The sequence below is a fragment of the Neocloeon triangulifer genome, unplaced genomic scaffold (assembly GCF_031216515.1).
Source record: "Neocloeon triangulifer isolate White Clay Creek 2 clone unplaced genomic scaffold, ASM3121651v1 ptg000002l, whole genome shotgun sequence".
NCBI lineage: Eukaryota > Metazoa > Arthropoda > Insecta > Ephemeroptera > Baetidae > Neocloeon > Neocloeon triangulifer.
The window spans coordinates 1369315-1388506 of NW_026775545.1; the positions used below are offsets into that span (position 1 = coordinate 1369315).

A 19192-nucleotide genomic window follows, 5' to 3' on the forward strand; every position below is an offset into this window, starting at 1 on the left:
ACGCGGAAAATTGTAAAATTGTGTGCCTGCGACGCCTGCGTTTTTTTTTTTATTGAACCCAAAGGGTCAAATGCGGCTTATTTTCTGAGCAAACAATGCCTATTTGCGATATTTTTATTCGAACATAAAATAAACCAGGAGAAACAGGATAAAATTTAAACACGAAAATGGCCAGGCAACGTTAAAATTGAATGAAACAAAGACGTGTATTGAAGTTTTTCCGCCGTAAATGGAAGCCACTGAAGTGCTTAATTTAATTATGAATGCCACACGTGTTGATTAATTTATCCAAGCTTAATTGAAAATATTTTTTGGTACTTGCTCTTTTAAGGAAAAAATATATTAAACTATATTTATGTTGCTTACAATTAATAATAATTGCAAATATGCGAGCAATTTACCATTCTTGACGGGAATAAATTTGTCCCGACAAGGGCAAAGTATTACTTCTTTACATTATGCCAAGGTGTTTTTAACTTTTGCAATGGTTACCTTTTTTTCAATTAGAAAGGCATCTCTCATATGCATTGGTGTCGCATTAGAATGAATCATGGAGTAGTTTATGTCATGAATGAATGAAAAAGGAGCCTTGTTTGTTCATAAACTGAATTTAGTTGAGTCGGTCAATCTCTGCCTGTGTCACCTTGCAGAATCTCTATACAGAAAAAAATTATAATTGCGATCCCTTAAAAGTCGCGCGGCAAAGAGGTTACGCGCACTCAAACAGGCCAGCGGCAATCATCGCGGTAATTTAATTTTTTGTTATATTTTTTATGATTGCGTTGCACCTATGCGATCAGACATGGACAACTGCAATTATTATTCTATACAATAACCGCAAATTGCAAATTGGTCTAAATGTTAAATAAACATCTTTTTTATTTATTAACATGCGTAAAGGAAATTGTTTAAAAATAAAATAGGCAGAGGATTATATATTACACAAAAATTTTATATAGTTTTTGAAGCGACTGTGTATTTCCTGATAATTTAATTGAGCGGAAAACAATGCCAAAATATCAACTTTTATGCCAAGTTTTAAATATACAGAACTAACTTGATTCTGAATAATTTTGTTTAAATTTTGAGAGTATTACATTCCTGATAAAAACTTAAAATTTTGACGTAGAAACTTTTTTACCTGTTTAAAAAACTTTGCTTTTTTTAAGAAATTTTATTTCCCACCCTTATGAATTTGGCGGCCGAAAATTATGAGTGGAAATAAAATGCAAATTCCAAAGAAGAAAACGAAAGTACGTTTTTTTACACAACAAAATATTTATAATTTATTTAGATTGGAACGCCATGCAATAAATGAAGAGTGATGAAACACACAGGTTGATTTTAGCAAACACGTTAAGGCAACCTTGTAAACCGTCTGTCTCGCTCGTAGCGAGCGGCCTGATGGCAAATTGCGTTGACCGTTGAGAAATTCTTAAATGAAAGGTGAATCGCATCTCTCTATTCCAGCAAGCGAGAGCATTAAATTAATATATTCTAACTAAAAAGCGCCAATTCAAGATGATCAGCATGAAAAAAAAGTGGGGTGGAAGATGCTCCTCTAGCAGTATATAAACCGCTCATGGGGATCCAGAGGCAGGACACTCATTCTCAATACTCAAAGATGTACAAGGTAGGTGCTCGCTCGCTCCACAGCGGCTTCGTCTGACTTTTCCACTTTTCCTTTTTCAGTTCGCTATCTGCCTTGCCCTTTTGGCGGCCGCCTCCGCCCGCCCCCAACAGAAGAGCGCCGATGCGCCCGCCGCCATCCTCAAATACGACAACGAGGGAGTCAACTTCGACGGCTCTTACCAATTTGGGTAATTAAACCTCACAAAATTTAGTTTTTTATTCATAGAAAGTTTGGCTTATGCCTTTGCAGAGCTAATCTTCTTTCATGCAAAATGTATTCTATTATGCTGCCCTTATTATTATGTTTATAATTTTAGTGAGACATCTTAAGATAGCCCTGATAAATCTTGATATTGATTTTTAAAAAGTTCTTTATAAATGGTTTTTAAATGAATAATAAAATATCTTCAAATAATTTCTCAGCTTAATGTTGATAAAATAACTTTAAATTATTAAAAGATAAATTGGCCTCAACATTTCTTTTAAACAGATAAGACACCTTCATTATTTGCAAGCAACGAAAGTTAAAAAAAATTAATTGAAATTATTTTAACCTAAAATTAAATTAGTTTTATCTTCAAACCTTTAAATTTATTTGAATGACGTGTACAATTTTTTTTTTGGCAGTTATGAAACGGCCAACGGCATCTCCGCCAGCGAGAACGGCTACAACAAGCCCATCCAGAGCACTGACCCCGAGAACCAGAACGCGCAGGTCGCCGAAGGTCAATACTCGTACACTGCCCCTGATGGCCAGGTGATCACCGTCAACTACGTGGCTGACGAAAACGGATTCAGGCCCACTGGCAACCACCTTCCCACCCCTCCCCCCATCCCCGCCGCCATCCAGCGTGCCCTCGACTACCTCGCCACCCTTCCCCCTCAGGTGCAGAAGAAGTAAAAAAATAATTATGTAAAAATTGATCATCACCCATCCATGCACAAATAATGTACATAATATGTAAAAATCCTTGCTAATTTTATAAGCAAAGCAATAAAAACCTGTAAATCAGTCGAACCCTAAAAGCAAACTCGTCTTATTCTCGCACAACCTTTCCTTTCGGCTAATAAACCGGCTGGTCTTTAAAGCATCCTTAAAAGTCTTATTCTCTATCGACTGATTGTGAGAATCTGCCTTTCTTTCTCTTAAATGTCACGGAAAGGTGCCGCGCACACATAATGTAATCTGGCAAGTTCATCATCACATTAGCCGCGTGCGTCACACGCCTGCGGTCAAACTTGAAGCTCACTTTCATTCTTTCTGTCTGTCTGTCTCTTGGTCAGCCTGCGTACAACCAACCTTGACCGCGCCGTTTTTATTCAAAATGCCACTCGCACGCGTGCGAATCCTCTCGAGGTTAATATTCACATTGTAGTTCTTCCTTGCGCAAAAATGTCTTTTGTTCAATTACACTTACCTTCAAGTAAATTTTTCCCGGGACTTGGTGAACATTATATTTATGCATTGCATTGTTGTTTGATTAAATTACAATTTTATTTGTGAGTTTGAAAAAAATTTAATGCGAACATTAAATTATGTATAAACATACTTGAAACTTTTAATTTTATTATTAAATTTAATTTTAACTAAATCAACTACTTAAGATCCTTTGCTTCCTACCATTTTAAAATCATTAAATGCTTTCCTTTCTCTGGGACAAGATATTTAATTCTTTCCAGTAACACTTGCCTCAGAATTTCTCTGATATTATTATTTTTTTATTTCTCCATCGATTCAATTAATTTATTTTAAAGAATAAATGTTAATTAATTGAATCTATTAATAATATCAAATAATGTAAACTGTGTATTATGTTTTTCTCTGTTAAGCAAATCCATGAAAGACGAAGCAAAACGAGCTGATCGGATAATGAGCGTCCACCCGAATTTGCCTCCCGCATTTTTCCTTAAAATTTTCGCCTAAACTCTTATAGAATGGTTTGTAGTGGTTTTGCTCATAGCTACCGCCAAATCTTATTTGAGGCGCAATTTTTCCTTTCTAAATAATTGGTGTGTTTAATTAAAAAATTTTTCCTGCTGGGAACATTCCATGTTAGAAGAATGTCCTAGAAGAAAAAAGTCACGTCAATAGCAAAACGTTTGCGTTCGACAATATTATTTATTTCAAAATTATTTTCAAAAATTATGCCAACATGATTTAACATATAGAACAAGTAATTATTCGCACACATCGCACATTACGCAGTCATGCAAGTGCAAACGCGCTCGGATAATTTCTATCATTTACTAACACAGCGCGGTGTTCTCGAATTAGCTCGGGCGCTTATCTGATCAGATGCAGAACCAGCAGCACGAAAGCAGTTTGATTCAATCCGCGCGCATTCACTTGTTTGTATGTGAGATGTGCCGAGATTGTTTAGGGCTGATAATCATCAGCCGAGTTTCTAATTACGGTCGAAGGAAGGCTCTCTCGCTGTGTGTTTGCAAATGCATGTGCCGAGTGACGACGACCGACGACAAAACACAAACGTGCATTTTGCTATCACTAATCAAAGGGTAAAGAGAACGGGCAGGCAGTGATAGCAATCATAATAGCTAATGTCCTGAGCACCAAAAGTGTTTGTTGAATAATGTAAAGGGATTTTGTTTTTACGAATTATATCATTAAATTAATATCATACTTATATTTTTATCTAAATTTTGTTGAAAAGATCAGTATATAATTTTCATTGGCTGAATTTAACTTAAATGATTTGGTGTATATTTGTATAATACAATAAGCAAACATATATTTCTGTTAAATTATTATTATTATTTTTTTTTTGACAAATTTCATAAATAATTTTGAATTTTTGAAATTTTTATAAATTTTACATGTATGTATAAAGTTTGCTATTATAGATTCATTTTGCATTGAATAATTACCTCAAATACAATCTAAAAGTCTAAAATTCAACCTAGTTGGTTCAAAATATCTGATCAAAACCCGCTCATTATGAAGTTGAAAAGTGTCTTTACTGTTGAATATTTAAAATTCTGTGATAAATAAGGAACTGTTTCTAGTTTAAGAAAAAAACTTCATTGGTTTTTCGAGATTTAAGAAGGCAGCGTTGTTCAAACATCAGCTCAATTCACTCTAAGAAGATTTTTGCATTTTTCGACTGAGTAGGTTGAAGTAAATTTAAAAAGATTTTTTTTACTGGGGGTTATAAATTTATTTTAAAGTAAAGAAAAATTAGCATAAATAATTTGTTCTTTATTTTTACAAAACAGAGATATTTTTGTAAGTAATTTTTGATGATCATATTCATAATGCAACGTTAGCATTTAAATTATACTTTCGAAGTAAAATAATTTAAGCTAATTTTGTTATCAAATGAATACCAAATACTTAGTTTAAACATGCGTTTGTTTAACTTGAAAATAAAATGAAAAAGCTTGCTAGAAGAGTCCTCCATTGTTCTGTTTTTACCTTTTAGTAGTGGGCGAGCAATTAATTAATTTGCATCCAGGTCACGTTTAGCCAAAGGGAGCTGCACCGTGTTGGGACTGTCGGCCAAATTGCAAGTGCACACAATGCGCTTGAGCACCGAAAGTCGCGACCCGCGGTGCACTCCAAGGTCGCTCAATACCAGCAGGTGTGGCGCAGATTTGCACAAGAAAAGAGCAGCGAGTCTCCCTTGTGAAATGAGCACACCGAGATACGTTTCTCAGCAAGGGAGAATGAAAATCTCTGACAATATTTGGAGCAAACAGAGAAGCAAAAGAAAACGCAGCGGGCGGAAAAAAACTGGAAAGCGTCTGCAAGATTAAAAAAATCTGCAGCTGGCGGTGAGAGGTGTCTTCACACAAATCGATCGCTTTTGCCACCCCAAGGGAATAAAAACGAGACGGACCAAAAATAAATAATAATTTTATTTCTTAAGGGAATTTTTGCTCCTCCTCCGTCTCTTGAGAGACGGATAAAAATTACAATCAAGGAGTTTTTCTCATTTTGCAGAACAGCTTGAGGCGGGGGCGGAAAGTGCGTCTCCTCCATAAATGATGAACATTTTGTCATTACTAAAACATCTTGATCTCGCGCGCGTTATAAATCTGCCAACCCTTGAACATCTGGCCCTGATTAATGTTTTACGACACTCATTTTCCCACATCGCCTGGCACGTTCGTGCATTTGTTGCGCATAAGTTTCAATTTGCGGTTTGCGATTTTGCGTGCGTGCGAATGAAAGGTGCGCGCGCTCGTAAACATAGCAGTGCAAATAAATTATGAGAAAACACGAAAGATGCGGGTCGCTACAATTTGTCTGAAAAGAGAATCTTATCAGGTATAATAGAAATTTTTAAATATATTGCGAATGATATTCATCATATTTATTGATAATAATATTTTTTTTAAATATATACAGTGTCATTTGTTTTGTTTTTCTGTAAAGTTTAAACCTCAATTCTAGACTCACACATTCTAATCTATCCGACAATTTTCTCTGCTGATATGAGACGCTCAAAATCGTCAAATAAATACATAAATATAATTCAATTGAAAAAATGGTTCAAAAATAGTACGTAACTAGTGCAGAACCGGTTCAGCTGTTATGGCATCAGTTCTACACCAGTTTTGAACCAGATCTAAACCAGATTTGAACCAAGGGTCAATTTCTGTCATACAGAATGGTGCCATTTTCATTTATGTTTCGTTTTCATGAATATATAGAAATAAATTTTTAATTTTTTTAAAATTTTTTCCTTAAAAAAGTTTTTTAAAATTTGGAATTAGTTCAGACCTGGTTCAAAATTAGTACGTAATTAGTGCAGAACCGGATCAGCTGTTATGGCATCAGTTCTACACCAGTTTTGAACCAGATCTAAACCAGATTTGAACCAAGGGTCAATTTCTGTCATACAGAATGGTGCCATTTTCATTTATGTTTCGTTTTCATGAATATATAGAAATAAAATTTTTAATTTTTTTAAAATTTTTTCCTTAAAAAAGATTTTTAAAATTTGGAATTAGTTCAGACCCGGTTCAAAAATAATACGTAACTAGTGCAGAACCGGTTCAGCTGTTCTGGCATCAGTTCTACACCAGTTTTGAACCAGATCTAAACATGATTTGAACCAAGGGTCAATTTCTGTCATACAGAATGGTGCCATTTTCATTTATGTTTTGTTTTCATGAATATATAGAAATAAATTTTTAATTTTTTTAAAATTTTTTCCTTAAAAAAGTTTTTTAAAATTTGGAATTAGTTCAGACCTGGTTCAAAATTAGTACGTAACTAGTGCAGAACCGGATCAGCTGTTCTGGCATCAGTTCTACACCAGTTTTGAACCAGATCTAAACCAGATTTGAACCAAGTTTTGATAGATAGTATGAAATAATTAAAACAAATTATGTTTTATTTTTGAAAATAATGTTTTTTTCCCTTTGCATATTCATACTTAAAAACAAATTTAAGTTGTTTTTATTTGGAACTCCCCAAATATATACATTTTTTTCCACGGTGAAGAGGTGCCTTCACGCAGATTCGACAGCGCCACCTGCCTTCCAGTTTGGACAATACTTGAAGTCACTAGGAAGTTTCCACTTGGGAACTTTCACTCAATGAAATTTTAAATAGCTCAAAAAATATTTATCATAAATCTCGAAGAGTAGAAACTCCCATGGTTCCTCTAAACTTTTGAATGCAGTAGTGACAGTGAACCTACATCTGATCCATTTTAAACTTCATCTTTAAACTCGTATTTGACGATGTCGGAAACAAAAATTCACTTTTGAAATAATCTCTTTTCGTATAAAGTGTGGTAAGCCATGAATTGTTTGCATTTCCGCCTCCCTCCAACACATATAAAAAAATATTACCCCAATTTGCAAGTGGCAGATACATGACTGGGAAGGTGTGATTTTTCGCGATGTTTGCAAATGAAAACTTGGCTCGCACTTTTTTATATATTCATGAGGTGCGCAAACTTTATTTGCAAACGCATCGCACGCACGCATACGCTTATAATTTCATCCCTGGGGAATTGGTGCGGGGCGGATTTCACGCCAATATGGACTTGCGTGCTTCGCAATCGATTTTCCAGTTTTATCACTGCGGGTCTGCCGGAAAATATTAATAATTTCGAGTGCGCTCTGCGAATGTCGCGAGGGTGCGCGCGCGAAAAAGCAATTTCGCAACTTGTAATCCGAGGATAAAAACTTGCAGTCTTGTGACGTTGTAAAAAAGCGCCCAACACAAATTTTAATCGGAACGGTGATTATGTGGAGGAGAAAGATTCTCAACTATAATTCACGCAAGCGAATTTTTCTATCGCCGAAGTTTGAAACAAGTCGTAAAAGTTCAGGGCAACTTCTTTTTTTTGCAGACATTAATTATATTATTTAAAAAATAAACGAGTATTGTGTATGATTAATGTGTTCAAAAGTGGCCAGTGAACCGCTGTTTTCCAAAAATAATACCCTTTTTTAAATGCAAATAAACTGTCACAGGCACAAAGAAAACTTATAATTATGATTTATTAAGGACGTTTTGCAAAATTTACGGTCGTAAATCATTTTTGCAAATTTAGTTTCTTTTAAATCAAATCTACTGCATGTCAAAACAATTAAACTTTAAAAATTCTATTTGAATTCCGCGCCTTAAGTTGTACAACAAGAATTTAATTTTATAAATTTTTAATTGGGCAATAAAGAATGTGTGAAAAAAAGATAAATGCAAAATGTATGTTTTTGTAAAACCTTATCTTGGACATTTTGTATTAAAGCCTAAAAAGTAGCATAATTATTTTCAAGAGGAGATTTTTAACCAGCCTACCAATATTTATTACATATTTGCCTCCGTCCTTTATAGGGGATTAAAGAGGTTTTCGCCAAAAAGTTTTATTAATACTTTTTATATTGCAAAAAAAACTTTTTTCGGCGTTATAATCTATAATCCCCATCTTCTCACCACTTTGAAGCGAATTTTGCGACTCTGTCGTGTTCCTTTCCTCTGGAGCTTGCCTGTGACAGATAAAAGTCGATTATGCTAATGTGGGGCTTATACGATTCGCGTCTCTTTTTATTGGACGGCTCGTCGTGTGTGCATCCCTCTATACTGTGCAAAAAAAAATCCTCGCCGGATGAAAAAAAAAGTCCAAACGATGAGGATTAAAATCATAAATTCAGGCGGTGCGCAATAAAGAGGGCAGGCAAACTTTGAATTAGAATGCAATGCCAGGTCGTCGACTCTCCGCACAAAAAGTTTGCCCCACCGGATTTATCACTGGCAATTTCCTAAATCCAACATAGGGCTAGGGGTGCTCTTGAAATGTGTTGCGTTCAGCGATAGCCGATATGGACGCGTGAGTTTTTTTTATTTTTCTTTGCCAAAGAGCCAAATTTTAATGATTTTCCATCTCCAAGAGGTGAATTTTCTTGTTTCCGAGGAGCTCATTAAGAGGGTGGGTTGTTGTAATTTATGGTTAACATAAATTTGAACGATAATGGGGGAGAGACAAAAGATGGTTTTGGTATGGAATGCACACCTGTCCCCAGCCCACAAAATTAGAGCTAATGATGTCCATGAAAAAAAAAACAAGGAAAGAGAATTTTGCATAAATTAATTAATTAATCTAATTTAAATGAAACGAGGAAATAATTACTTTTAATAAATGCCAAGAAAAAATATTGATAATTATGTAAAGATAATTATATTTTTGTTTCAAGTATCACGTTGATTACAATGGGCGAGTATATTAAGAAATAAAAATATAAAAACCTGTAAAAGCTTGATTTTCGAGACTTGATTAATTTTATTTCTATGGTTTATTATAAATTTATAAATAAAATAAATGCAAGATCACAATAATTAGTTTAGTCGTTTGACCTTTACGAGCAAATTGAAGAATCATCCACGATATTGAAAAAAGTAGCATTTTTAGACCCACTTTGACCCATTAGGCTGCTCTTTTACAATTTCTGCAGACTCGTAAAGCAAAAATTTTCATGTCATGCATGCTGCCTACTTGCTCCAATGCATTTATACCAAAAAGAAATTTACCTTTTTTGCAACACGCCTGCGTGGGCCTCAATACAATGATGTCTTTGTCTGATATTGCAGTGAGACGAGGCAGAAAATTCTTGTTTATCCAAGCCTGCAAGATTATGATTATGCTGGCTGCCTCTTCAAAATGCTGCAGGAATATTATTTTATACAAATTTCGCCGAGGGTGAAAAAGGAGCCGATGAGCGAATCGACTTTCTCATCCAGGGGTGAATTAGCGCGAGGAGGCGCGCAACAAGAATGTGAAAAATTCAACGCAAATTGATACACAATGAACACGAGGCCTTTATTATACACAACAGAGACAGGTGTATAGAGTTATCCTCCCTCACATGGCACGCGATACCAAAAAGCACACAATTTTTTCACTGGCAATTTAATCCCCCATGATTATATTTCCAGCTCGGAACAAAATTTAAATTTAATGACTTCAATAATTGTTGCAGAAACTTTATCCCCCATGAAAGATTTTTTATTTATGTAATAGAAAAAAATGAGCAAAAAAGAATTGTAACATGATTTTTTAGAGAGTGTTTGGAAATTAGAACCAAACAGAAGTTTAAAAAAATATTTTATACGAAATGTTTACAAAAGGCGCAGTATACTCTGAAAACAAAATATACGTTATTAATTATAGCTGACCAAGATAATTACTTTCATACTATATTTTTTTTAAATCTTCTACTGATTAACAATTGAAACTATGCAGGATAATTAAATGATATAAGTTACAGGTAAAAAGAACATGCCACATTTTTATAATTAAATTTTTTCTTATTAATTTTAGTTATTTTGCGTATTTGTCAAATCAAATCAAGAGGATATATAACTTAATGCTGATTTTTTTAAATCTTTTAATAAATTTTATACAAAATTTTCTCCCTGTCGTTTGAAATTTGATGGTGGAAAACTCTGTAGACGCGCACCTTGTCGCGGAATGACGTACGAAAACCTCCCATGAGTGCAAATTCTTGCCGCCTACGCATGTATAAACATAAAGAGGCCCAGCTATTTTCCACCCAAGGCTGGGTTGGAAAAATTTATTTCTGTCTTGTTTAATTCAACACACCCCGTCCTTTTATCACGATATTAAAAAGAAACTAGACGTGGAAAAAGCGCAGCCGGTTGAATGGAATTTTTCCTCGTTAAGAAACGTCCGTGGCCTACATTTTTCTCGGCGCACACAATTATTTCCGAGTGTTTACGGCCGAATTTTTTTCATTAAATCTGCAGCTCTGTTATATTTGAAGAAAAAAAAATCAGCAGGGTATTATGCACGCATGTTCGGGCAAATAGAACGCGTATTTGCGCTCGCAAAACAGCTATTTGCAGACGCATGCAGACGAGACCTTTTCGCAATCAGCCCTTTCTGAACTCCACAGCTCGCCCGTCTTCATTGTGTTTGCTAAATGAATCAAATATTTGCTCATGAGGTAAACAACAATTTGCCTGTGTTAAAATTTGGGTGCGAAATACGGTACTGCCTGAATTCTGAGAACTTTTCCTTATTGTTATGAGAAATTCGCACTGTTCACTGTTTGTTTGTACATCTGGTTTATTTAATTAAAACACGCTGAATGAATACAATATCAAGATTTCCAATCAAACATTGACAACATGAAGTTTACTTAATTTTAAGTAAAATAAAATTGATTTATTAAAAAAAGGTTTTAAAAGAATTTTTTTTTTAAATCAATATAATTTTAAGTAGGTATTGAAGTCTTAAATAGTAATTACTTGGTTTTGCCTCGTTTGAATTGGGTCTCTTTGAATTTCTCTGTGTGGGTTTCATTAGTCGTTTTGCATTTTCACACATTCCTTTCCTCCTCATTGAGGCTTGTGTTTGTGGTCATTTTGGAAGCACCGTCAGTTGCTTTTCCGGCGCTGCTATTATGATGCAATTTGCAGCGCACTTGAAAACCGCGACCACAACCGCCTTATCGACCGGAACATCTGCAAAACCGACGAAACTCCCATGGACTGGCACAAAACTGTATCAATTTAAATAATCCAAACTCGTCTCTTTGATGCTGTGGGAATTTCTCTAACATTCAACAGTCTTTAACCCAAAGGAAACACAACAGCATGTCTGATTGTCAGCTTGTGTTATAAAAAATTGAAGTTTTAAGGTAAATTATATTTAAATAATCAGCCATTGCTAGGATGTATTTACTAATCACAAATTGAAAACTGATGGGGTAAAACTTTAAGTGGAGGTGAACAATTATAATTTTGAAATTGTAATTTTAATTTTTTTATTTAAATTATTTCATGGAAATTAAAAATACAATTGAAATGCACAACATGAAATAATTTCTGTATTAAAAAAAACCATATCAACTCTAAAAATGACTTTGATTTGAAGTTCAATACAACTTTAAAAAAATCTAAATTAAATTAAATTAAATTTTCCGAAGCAAACGTCAATAAAAATTTGGAACTAAAACAATGATTGAATTAAAACCTGCAAATTGAAATCATACTAAAAATTCGCTAGAAAAAAATTAACGATTTTCGACCGCAAATTACTTCAGCAATGAAAATAGACACATCCAACAATGTCTCTTTGTAATAACATATTCGAGATTAATTATCGATTTTTATGCTCATTGTTATGCATCAATCAGTGCATTATATTTGCATTAAAACTGACATCATCAATTTTGCGCAGCAGAAAGGGCGTCAGTTTTGCGGCATAAATGGGTCGCATGAGGAGAGCAGCGTTGACAGGTTAATAAATATCCCACGCTATGATAATACGCCGTCACACATCGGAACGCTAAGCAGACAGCGTTGTTTTAATTATGGGTCGTGCCAGCCTCAGGCTGATCGCGGTTTTGGGCCGATCCGTGCAAACACACACATACGTCATTTTGTCTGCAGCAAAAAGAAAGAAAGACTCGCTTTTGCTGCGGCACACATTCTTCGCAGCAAGAAGTGTGGACGAGACTCTGACAATTTAAATGGAAATATATGTGCATGCCTTGAAGGATCGCTAATGCGAGCGAATGGCGTCTTCAGCTACCGACTTACGGCGTTTCGCGTAAACGTGAATGATGCGTATGGCGCAGAAAAGGATTGAGACGCACATGATAAAATTTTTAACCTATTAATAAGTAAAAAGTGTAAAAGCTTAATACAAATTAATGTTATTATGTATTTTTTTTATTTCACTACATTTATTTAATTTACAATACAATTATTATTTTTTTTTTAATTGTGACTAATTTATAATTTTTATTTAATTTTTTTAATAATGTGTTATTATTTTTAAAATAAGTTATTTAATTAATATAGAACACTTGTGGACTTGTCTTCATTTACGTTGTAATTAAGTTATTATTTTGACATCTAATATGAATGGTAATAAAATCAATAGAAATCTGCAAATTGTGAGAATAAAGTTTATCTAGATTCTCCAATAGAAAAGAACAAACAAGGCAGAAATTAAATATGCATAAAAAAAGTTTTGCAATTTAATATTTTTTCTACATTTTATGCCACACCGGTAAGATCTGTTTAAAAAATACTAATTGATAAGCAATCCAGAAGCAGAATTCACGCCTACATGCGCCACAAATCAAATTATGGGGTTTCGGTGGTATTGATAGCGGAGAGAGATACGCAATCCAATTATCAAAGATTCAGCAGCATTAATGCGAGGAAGTTAATTAATTATGTTGTCGTGAGAACACGTCGGAGTCAAAGGTGTTGTGGTTGGATCCGATATCACAAGGTTGATTTCCAATGCAAACAGCCCGCGGCTCGCGGATATGCCTTCAATTTACGCCGCGGGATGCAGACATGCGTATCGATTGGAAATCAATTTCAACGACTTTTTTTTCAATTTTTTTTGCATAAGTCATAAAAATAGCACTGTGATTGACATACGTGATTGATGGGCCTGAGAGACCCAAATTTTTTTTATTGCAAGGAGGTGAAATTTTACTATTTTTTCTATGGTTTCAGAAAGATGGAGTCAAACCTGAGCTCGCCAAACCTCACAGAGGACTGGAACAGCAGCGTGGTCGGGCCGTCCGAAGAGGAGGTGCATCGGAGTTCGTTCACCTGGAACAACGTGATCCTTGTGACGACCCTTAGCATCGTCATTGCAGTAACCATGGTGAATAAGTTAGGGGAGGCTGGAGGGCGAAAATAATCACAATTTTTTTTATACATTTCTGGGAAGTGTCAAATTTCAATTTCTTCCTAAAAAAAGTACAAAGGAAAAGGAGAAAGAAATTTATTCCTAGCCTTTTTGTGGGGATGCGCGATGAAAGGGGTTTTTTGTAGTAATTGTTCCGTGTTGTGCGAAAAAACTCGTCTACGTTTGTGTTAATTTCCCCGGAGACATTTTTCACGTGCACCTCTCATATTTCATGATTCATAACAATTGCGTGATGGAAGTTTGCCCAAAATGGCTAAAATAGATACAAAAATAAAAGTGCTTTTTTTCTTTTATTAACTTGTTAATTTAATTATCACACATTCTATAATCGGGATAAGACGAATTAATAAAAATTTGAGGTTCAATTCACTTGAATCAGCTTTAATTGAGAAATTCTTTCAATGATAATAAATATACAATTTTGAACGTAATAATGTTCATTGTCAAAAAGTAATGTATTCCAAAAGTGGTTTCAAAAATATGAGGTTTTCAAAATTGATTTTTAATTGAATGAATCGATTCAAAGCTGATTATAAAGTTCATAATTTCCTCCGTCTTCTCTTTGTCCTAATTCATTTTATTATACATGCTTATGATAATTAACTCATATTTTTGGCTTCTCCATATAATTTAAATAATTTAATTAAATAAAAATTAAAATAAAAAAAAAAAAAAATGTGATAGCAGCAAAATTTTTTTTCTGTTTAAATATTTTAAAGAAAATATGGGCTAGTTAATTTTGAACAAGAAAATTTAGTTTTCAATGTTCCGAATTTTTATTAAAAAAATTTTTACCCACAAATTGTAGGCAATCCTTTATTTCAATTTTGCTATTTACATTAATTTTATTAAGACCTTGATCCCTTGGCCAAGGTTTGAGCGCACACAACAGAAGCCCCAAGAACTATTGACCGATCAAGGATCTGTCTATACCAAAATAGCTCTCTTTCTCATAATGAGTTTCCTCCCTCTCGACAGAAGTGTCGATGGCTGTGTCAATTGACACGGCCTTGGTGCAAATAACGGTCAATTGATTTTAGGTGGGCAACACCCTGGTAATCGCAGCTGTGCTGACCACCCGCCGGCTGAGGACGGTGACCAACTGCTTCGTCATGTCCTTGGCCGTGGCCGACTGGCTCGTGGGTCTGTTTGTGATGCCGCCGGCCATCGCCTACCAGGTCATGGGTCAGTACAAATAACACACAGTTTTTTCCTTCACTTTTTGGCGCAGAGAAAGAAGTGAAGACGTTGCGTTTGCGAGACCAAGTGCGGACGAAGAGAGCGTCTAATGAGTTTTGTTTTTTGCGCTGCGCAAGCCAAAGTTTCGCAATAGACAAGTCAAGTACTTGTTGTTTCAATTTCTTTTCTCTCGCTTCAATGAAAACTGTTTGTCCTGCGCGAGTTCATTAATTTTTTTTTCATCAATACACTCATTGTCGGAAATATACGCGTGTGATTTTGTTTAATTAAAAAAATAAAATAATAAATTGGGTTTAAAATTTATATGCAAGTTCTTCGCTTGTTGAAATATTGAATGAATTAATGAAACATCTGAAAGTCGAGGAAGAATTATTAAATATAATTTTGGATTTAAATTCATCTCAATGTCAGTACACTCATTGATAGTTTCATGTAGGGGGGTTGAAGCATAAAAAAATTAAATTTGCTCAGCCAGTGTTCTGTGACCAAATATAAAGCAAGAGTTAGCTTTAATTTTGATTTGTTTCGAAAATTTGATGCTTTGATAAAAAAAAAGAAAAATATTAATTAAAGTTGAAGTCAAACGGAATTTTTTCCAAAAAGAAATTTTGTTTTTCATACAAAAACAAAAAGGCTCTACCAGTTTCGGTCACTCTCTGTGACCCTTTTTCATGTACAAGAAAAATACAATAAATCAGCAAAATTATATAAAAAAAACATATTCATGTAAAATTTATTTTGCACTTTAAAACACCAGATTTTTTTAATTTTTGATTCACGAAACAGTCTTTCATTTTCAATTTTTTCGGTGAATCTCGCACAACATGCAAAAAATGTGAGATTAAGGATGCGTGCCTCATATTTTTTCGGCTCATCTTTCCAGTGATGCGTCTCTTGTGACATTTCCACTGGATTCGATTTACCTCATTTCGGGGAAAGAGATGAAATATTCAAAATGCATTCAAGCGCAAAGTTTTTCCACTGCTTTTCCAGAAAACCCACTCGAGCGCGCAATAAATGTGATAAAGGATAAAAGCTTTTTGCCTGGTGCCGCGCCGAGATCGAAAAACAAAATGCGTGTTGCAGGTTCTTGGGAGCTGGGCTGGGTCTTGTGTGACATCTGGGTGTCCCTGGACGTCCTGCTGTGCACGGCGTCGATCCTCTCACTCGGCGCCATCTCGATCGACAGGTACCTGGCGGTGACGCAGCCCCTAATTTACAGCAGGCGCCGCCGCTCCAAGAGACTCGCCCTCGCCATGATTCTGGCCGTGTGGCTCGCAGCTGCCGCCATCACGTGCCCACCCATCTTCGGCTGGTGCGTTATTTCACTTCATTTGCATCTCATTTTTTTTCTATAAATATATGAAAAAATTTATACGCAGACGTCTCCTTTCAATTTTCTGCAGAAGTGTAGGCAGAGAAAAATTTCACTTTGTTCCTTTAATTTAATTTCAGAGAAACTCTTCTCCTCCAACGTCTAGACACGCTCTTGTAATAACAAAGTTGCCTCGTCGCACTTCTCAGTATTATATTTTGCTTTTGTTGTATATGCAAATGTGTTTTTTTTTTATGCGAATCAAAAATATATTCTTTCATTATAATTTATCAACTGAAAAATGGAAATATGATCAGAAAATATCTTCAATTTAGTGCTAGTGAGTTTGATTAGGCAAAATGTTGATAATCCGTGTTAATTTTACTAGCTATTTTTTTTTTCAAAGTGCTTTTTTGTTTATGTTATCATTTCTTTGTAATTCTATCAGTTTAAAAAAAGATGAATTTAACAAAGGTGGACAAAAATTTCTCAATATAACTTATTTTAACAATAAAAAAAAAAAAAAAAAAAAATGTGCAAGCAATATTTAGATCAGTTTTAACTCTTCCTTTCTACTATTTTTTAGCAAAAATATGGATGAATGATTTTTTTATTTTAATTAATAACGTCTGACTTATCTTTATACCTCTTCTGTGGTGATATTATTTCAAGTTAAATTGAATCGTTTTGATACATTTTTTTTTTTTTGGAAACTAGCAAGAGAACAAGGAAAGTTTCCACCTTATTAACATAGATGAAAAAGGAAAGACCAAAATAGCCTCTGAATCACTCTGAATATATTAAATTTCAGATATGAACCTTATTCATGGTCATTATTAAGTGAGCAACAAGCCTTCATTATTTATTAAATCGCTTTCGCAGTCTGACATGTAATTTTCCTTCTTCCCTTTCGCCTTTTTTTCTCGACTTTTTTATATTTTAGGAGAGACATAAATGCGCAGTTTAGGAAAAAAACACACTAAAAAGGGCAATTTTTTGAATTTTTTGCAGGTACGAGCACGGGCGTCACGAGAACAAAACGTGTCGCTACAACCGCAACGTGGGCTACGTCGTCTTCTCGGCGATGGGTTCATTTTTCCTGCCGCTGGTCGTCATGTTGTATGTCTACGCACGTATCTCGTGCGTGATCGCGCGACGCCTCGACCCTTTGGCCGCGGCCGCGCGCACCGAGATTCCCGTCGAGCGCGCGCCCTCGTCGTCCGACAACCACGAACACCGCGGGTGAGACACACAAAAAAAAAGAGAAAAAAACGTCAGCCAACAGCTAAAGTCACTCCGTTTTTTGCTCTTCGCCACTCTCCTCCGAAACACACCTTTTGTTTATTTTAAGTGACGTTGCGCGTTGGCATACAAAGTTTCCGAGTTAAAATTTAACTTGACACTTTTCTCATTCAAAATTAATGGTCTTGAAACCAAAATCTGCCGACAGCAAATTTCGTCTCGCTTTCAACATATGAAAGTTTTAACATTTTCTTGAATGTGATCAATATTCTTTTTATTCAATTTTCAACAGCTCGTACATTTGGATGTTTAAATTTGAACGGAAATTGGAAAGCGTAACTGTGGAAAAGGCAGAGGAGAGAAAACTTTCAAGGTTTGCGTGCTCAACATTAAATAATTTATTCCAATGCTTGCAAAAGAAATAGCTTATAGCGCTTTTGCAACAAACTTTTTTTCTTACTTGAATGTGCTTCTCCATTTCAGAAACTTTCATATAAAAAAAATATTGATTACTAAATTTACAATTCAAGTTCATCAACTGCAATCAAACCTCTTTTTAAACTTTAAAATGGATTTATTTTGACAAAAAAATGCATTTAATTTTTACAGACTTCAATTTTTGTGTGTGACAAAATTTGTGTTATTATTTGAAAGTAAATTTTTTTCAGATATTTTAAGATTTGAATTTTTAAAATTACATATATTTTTTATTCTCATTTTTTATAAAAATAAATTTCGTAATTAGTTTGATTTGAAATAATTTGAGACGAATAAAATGTTAAAAGAAAAATTAATTTCAATACAAAAATTTGTGAACACCGGCACATAAAAGAAACAAAGTAATCTTTCAAAGTTATACAAAGAAATTATGTGAATAAATTAGTAATTTGATACAATTTAATATTTACATACACAATAAATTAAAAAAATTAATAAAAATAAATTGCGCTTACTTTTCCTTCCGCGCATTTTCCATTACGTTTCATGCAAATAATAATTAATAAGCTATTAATTAATGCAATCTCGACTGTGCTCCTTTTGGCGGCCAGACGGAGTCTAGAGAATTATATTATTCGTCAGCAGCACCTTCACGACCCATTTCATCCGCAGCGGAATACACGCGCATTAATTTCGGTGTTCTCCCTCCGCAGGGCGTCGGCGTGCAACACCCCACAACTGCAGAGGCTCCACTCCTGTTGCTCCAATCAACACGAAGTGCGGACATTAAGTAGACACGCCGCAGCTCAAGGTAATTAACTCAACATTAAACGAGAGAGCGGTCCGAAAATTTGCACCCTTGCCGCGAATTGTTTCTCTCGTGTCTGCAGATCTAATTTCAAACTATCTTGGCGTTGGTTAAAGGGTATGAAAACTTTTCTGAAAATCTAAATTCAAAAGTTTAGGTCCTACATAATAGATCTCTGCCCAACAAGCTAATTTATGGACATAAATTTGCAGCAGAATAAGTAACTTTTATTTTCCCCAAGCAAGTTATCTTAATTTTTGTCAAGCGAATGTTCTAATTAATAATAAGAATCATAATTTTATAAAAATTTGAACAATATTCTAGTCCTTTGAGTGTTGGGCGCAAATTTATTCATACCTGGGTAATAAATTAGTGCTCTCT

General features: G+C 34.7%; 2 protein-coding genes across 5 annotated transcripts in view; both read left to right on the forward strand.

The window, feature by feature from the left end:
• Positions 1-19192, forward strand: part of LOC132204577 (tyramine receptor 1-like) — a 62398-nt gene that overhangs the window by 39544 nt on the left and 3662 nt on the right. The window contains exons 1-7 of one of the 4 annotated variants that reach the window (XM_059633187.1): positions 11679-11769; positions 13610-13763; positions 14849-14993; positions 16095-16323; positions 17335-17565; positions 17858-17938; positions 18717-18814. In XM_059633187.1, the coding sequence (XP_059489170.1) occupies positions 13614-13763; positions 14849-14993; positions 16095-16323; positions 17335-17565; positions 17858-17938; positions 18717-18814 (934 nt within the window). In that variant the 5' untranslated portion in view covers positions 11679-11769; positions 13610-13613. Of the gene's footprint in view, positions 1-11678; positions 11770-13609; positions 13764-14848; positions 14994-16094; positions 16324-17334; positions 17566-17857; positions 17939-18716; positions 18815-19192 lie in introns of those variants that run through there. The other 3 variants (XM_059633179.1, XM_059633196.1, XM_059633205.1) reach the window with 3 other exon arrangements.
• LOC132205007 (endocuticle structural glycoprotein ABD-4-like) lies at positions 1555-2669 on the forward strand. Its single transcript, XM_059633813.1, has 3 exons — positions 1555-1633; positions 1693-1820; positions 2260-2669. Exons 1-3 carry the CDS (start codon positions 1583-1585, stop codon positions 2531-2533), a joined length of 453 nt encoding a protein of 150 aa, XP_059489796.1. The 5' UTR covers positions 1555-1582; the 3' UTR covers positions 2534-2669.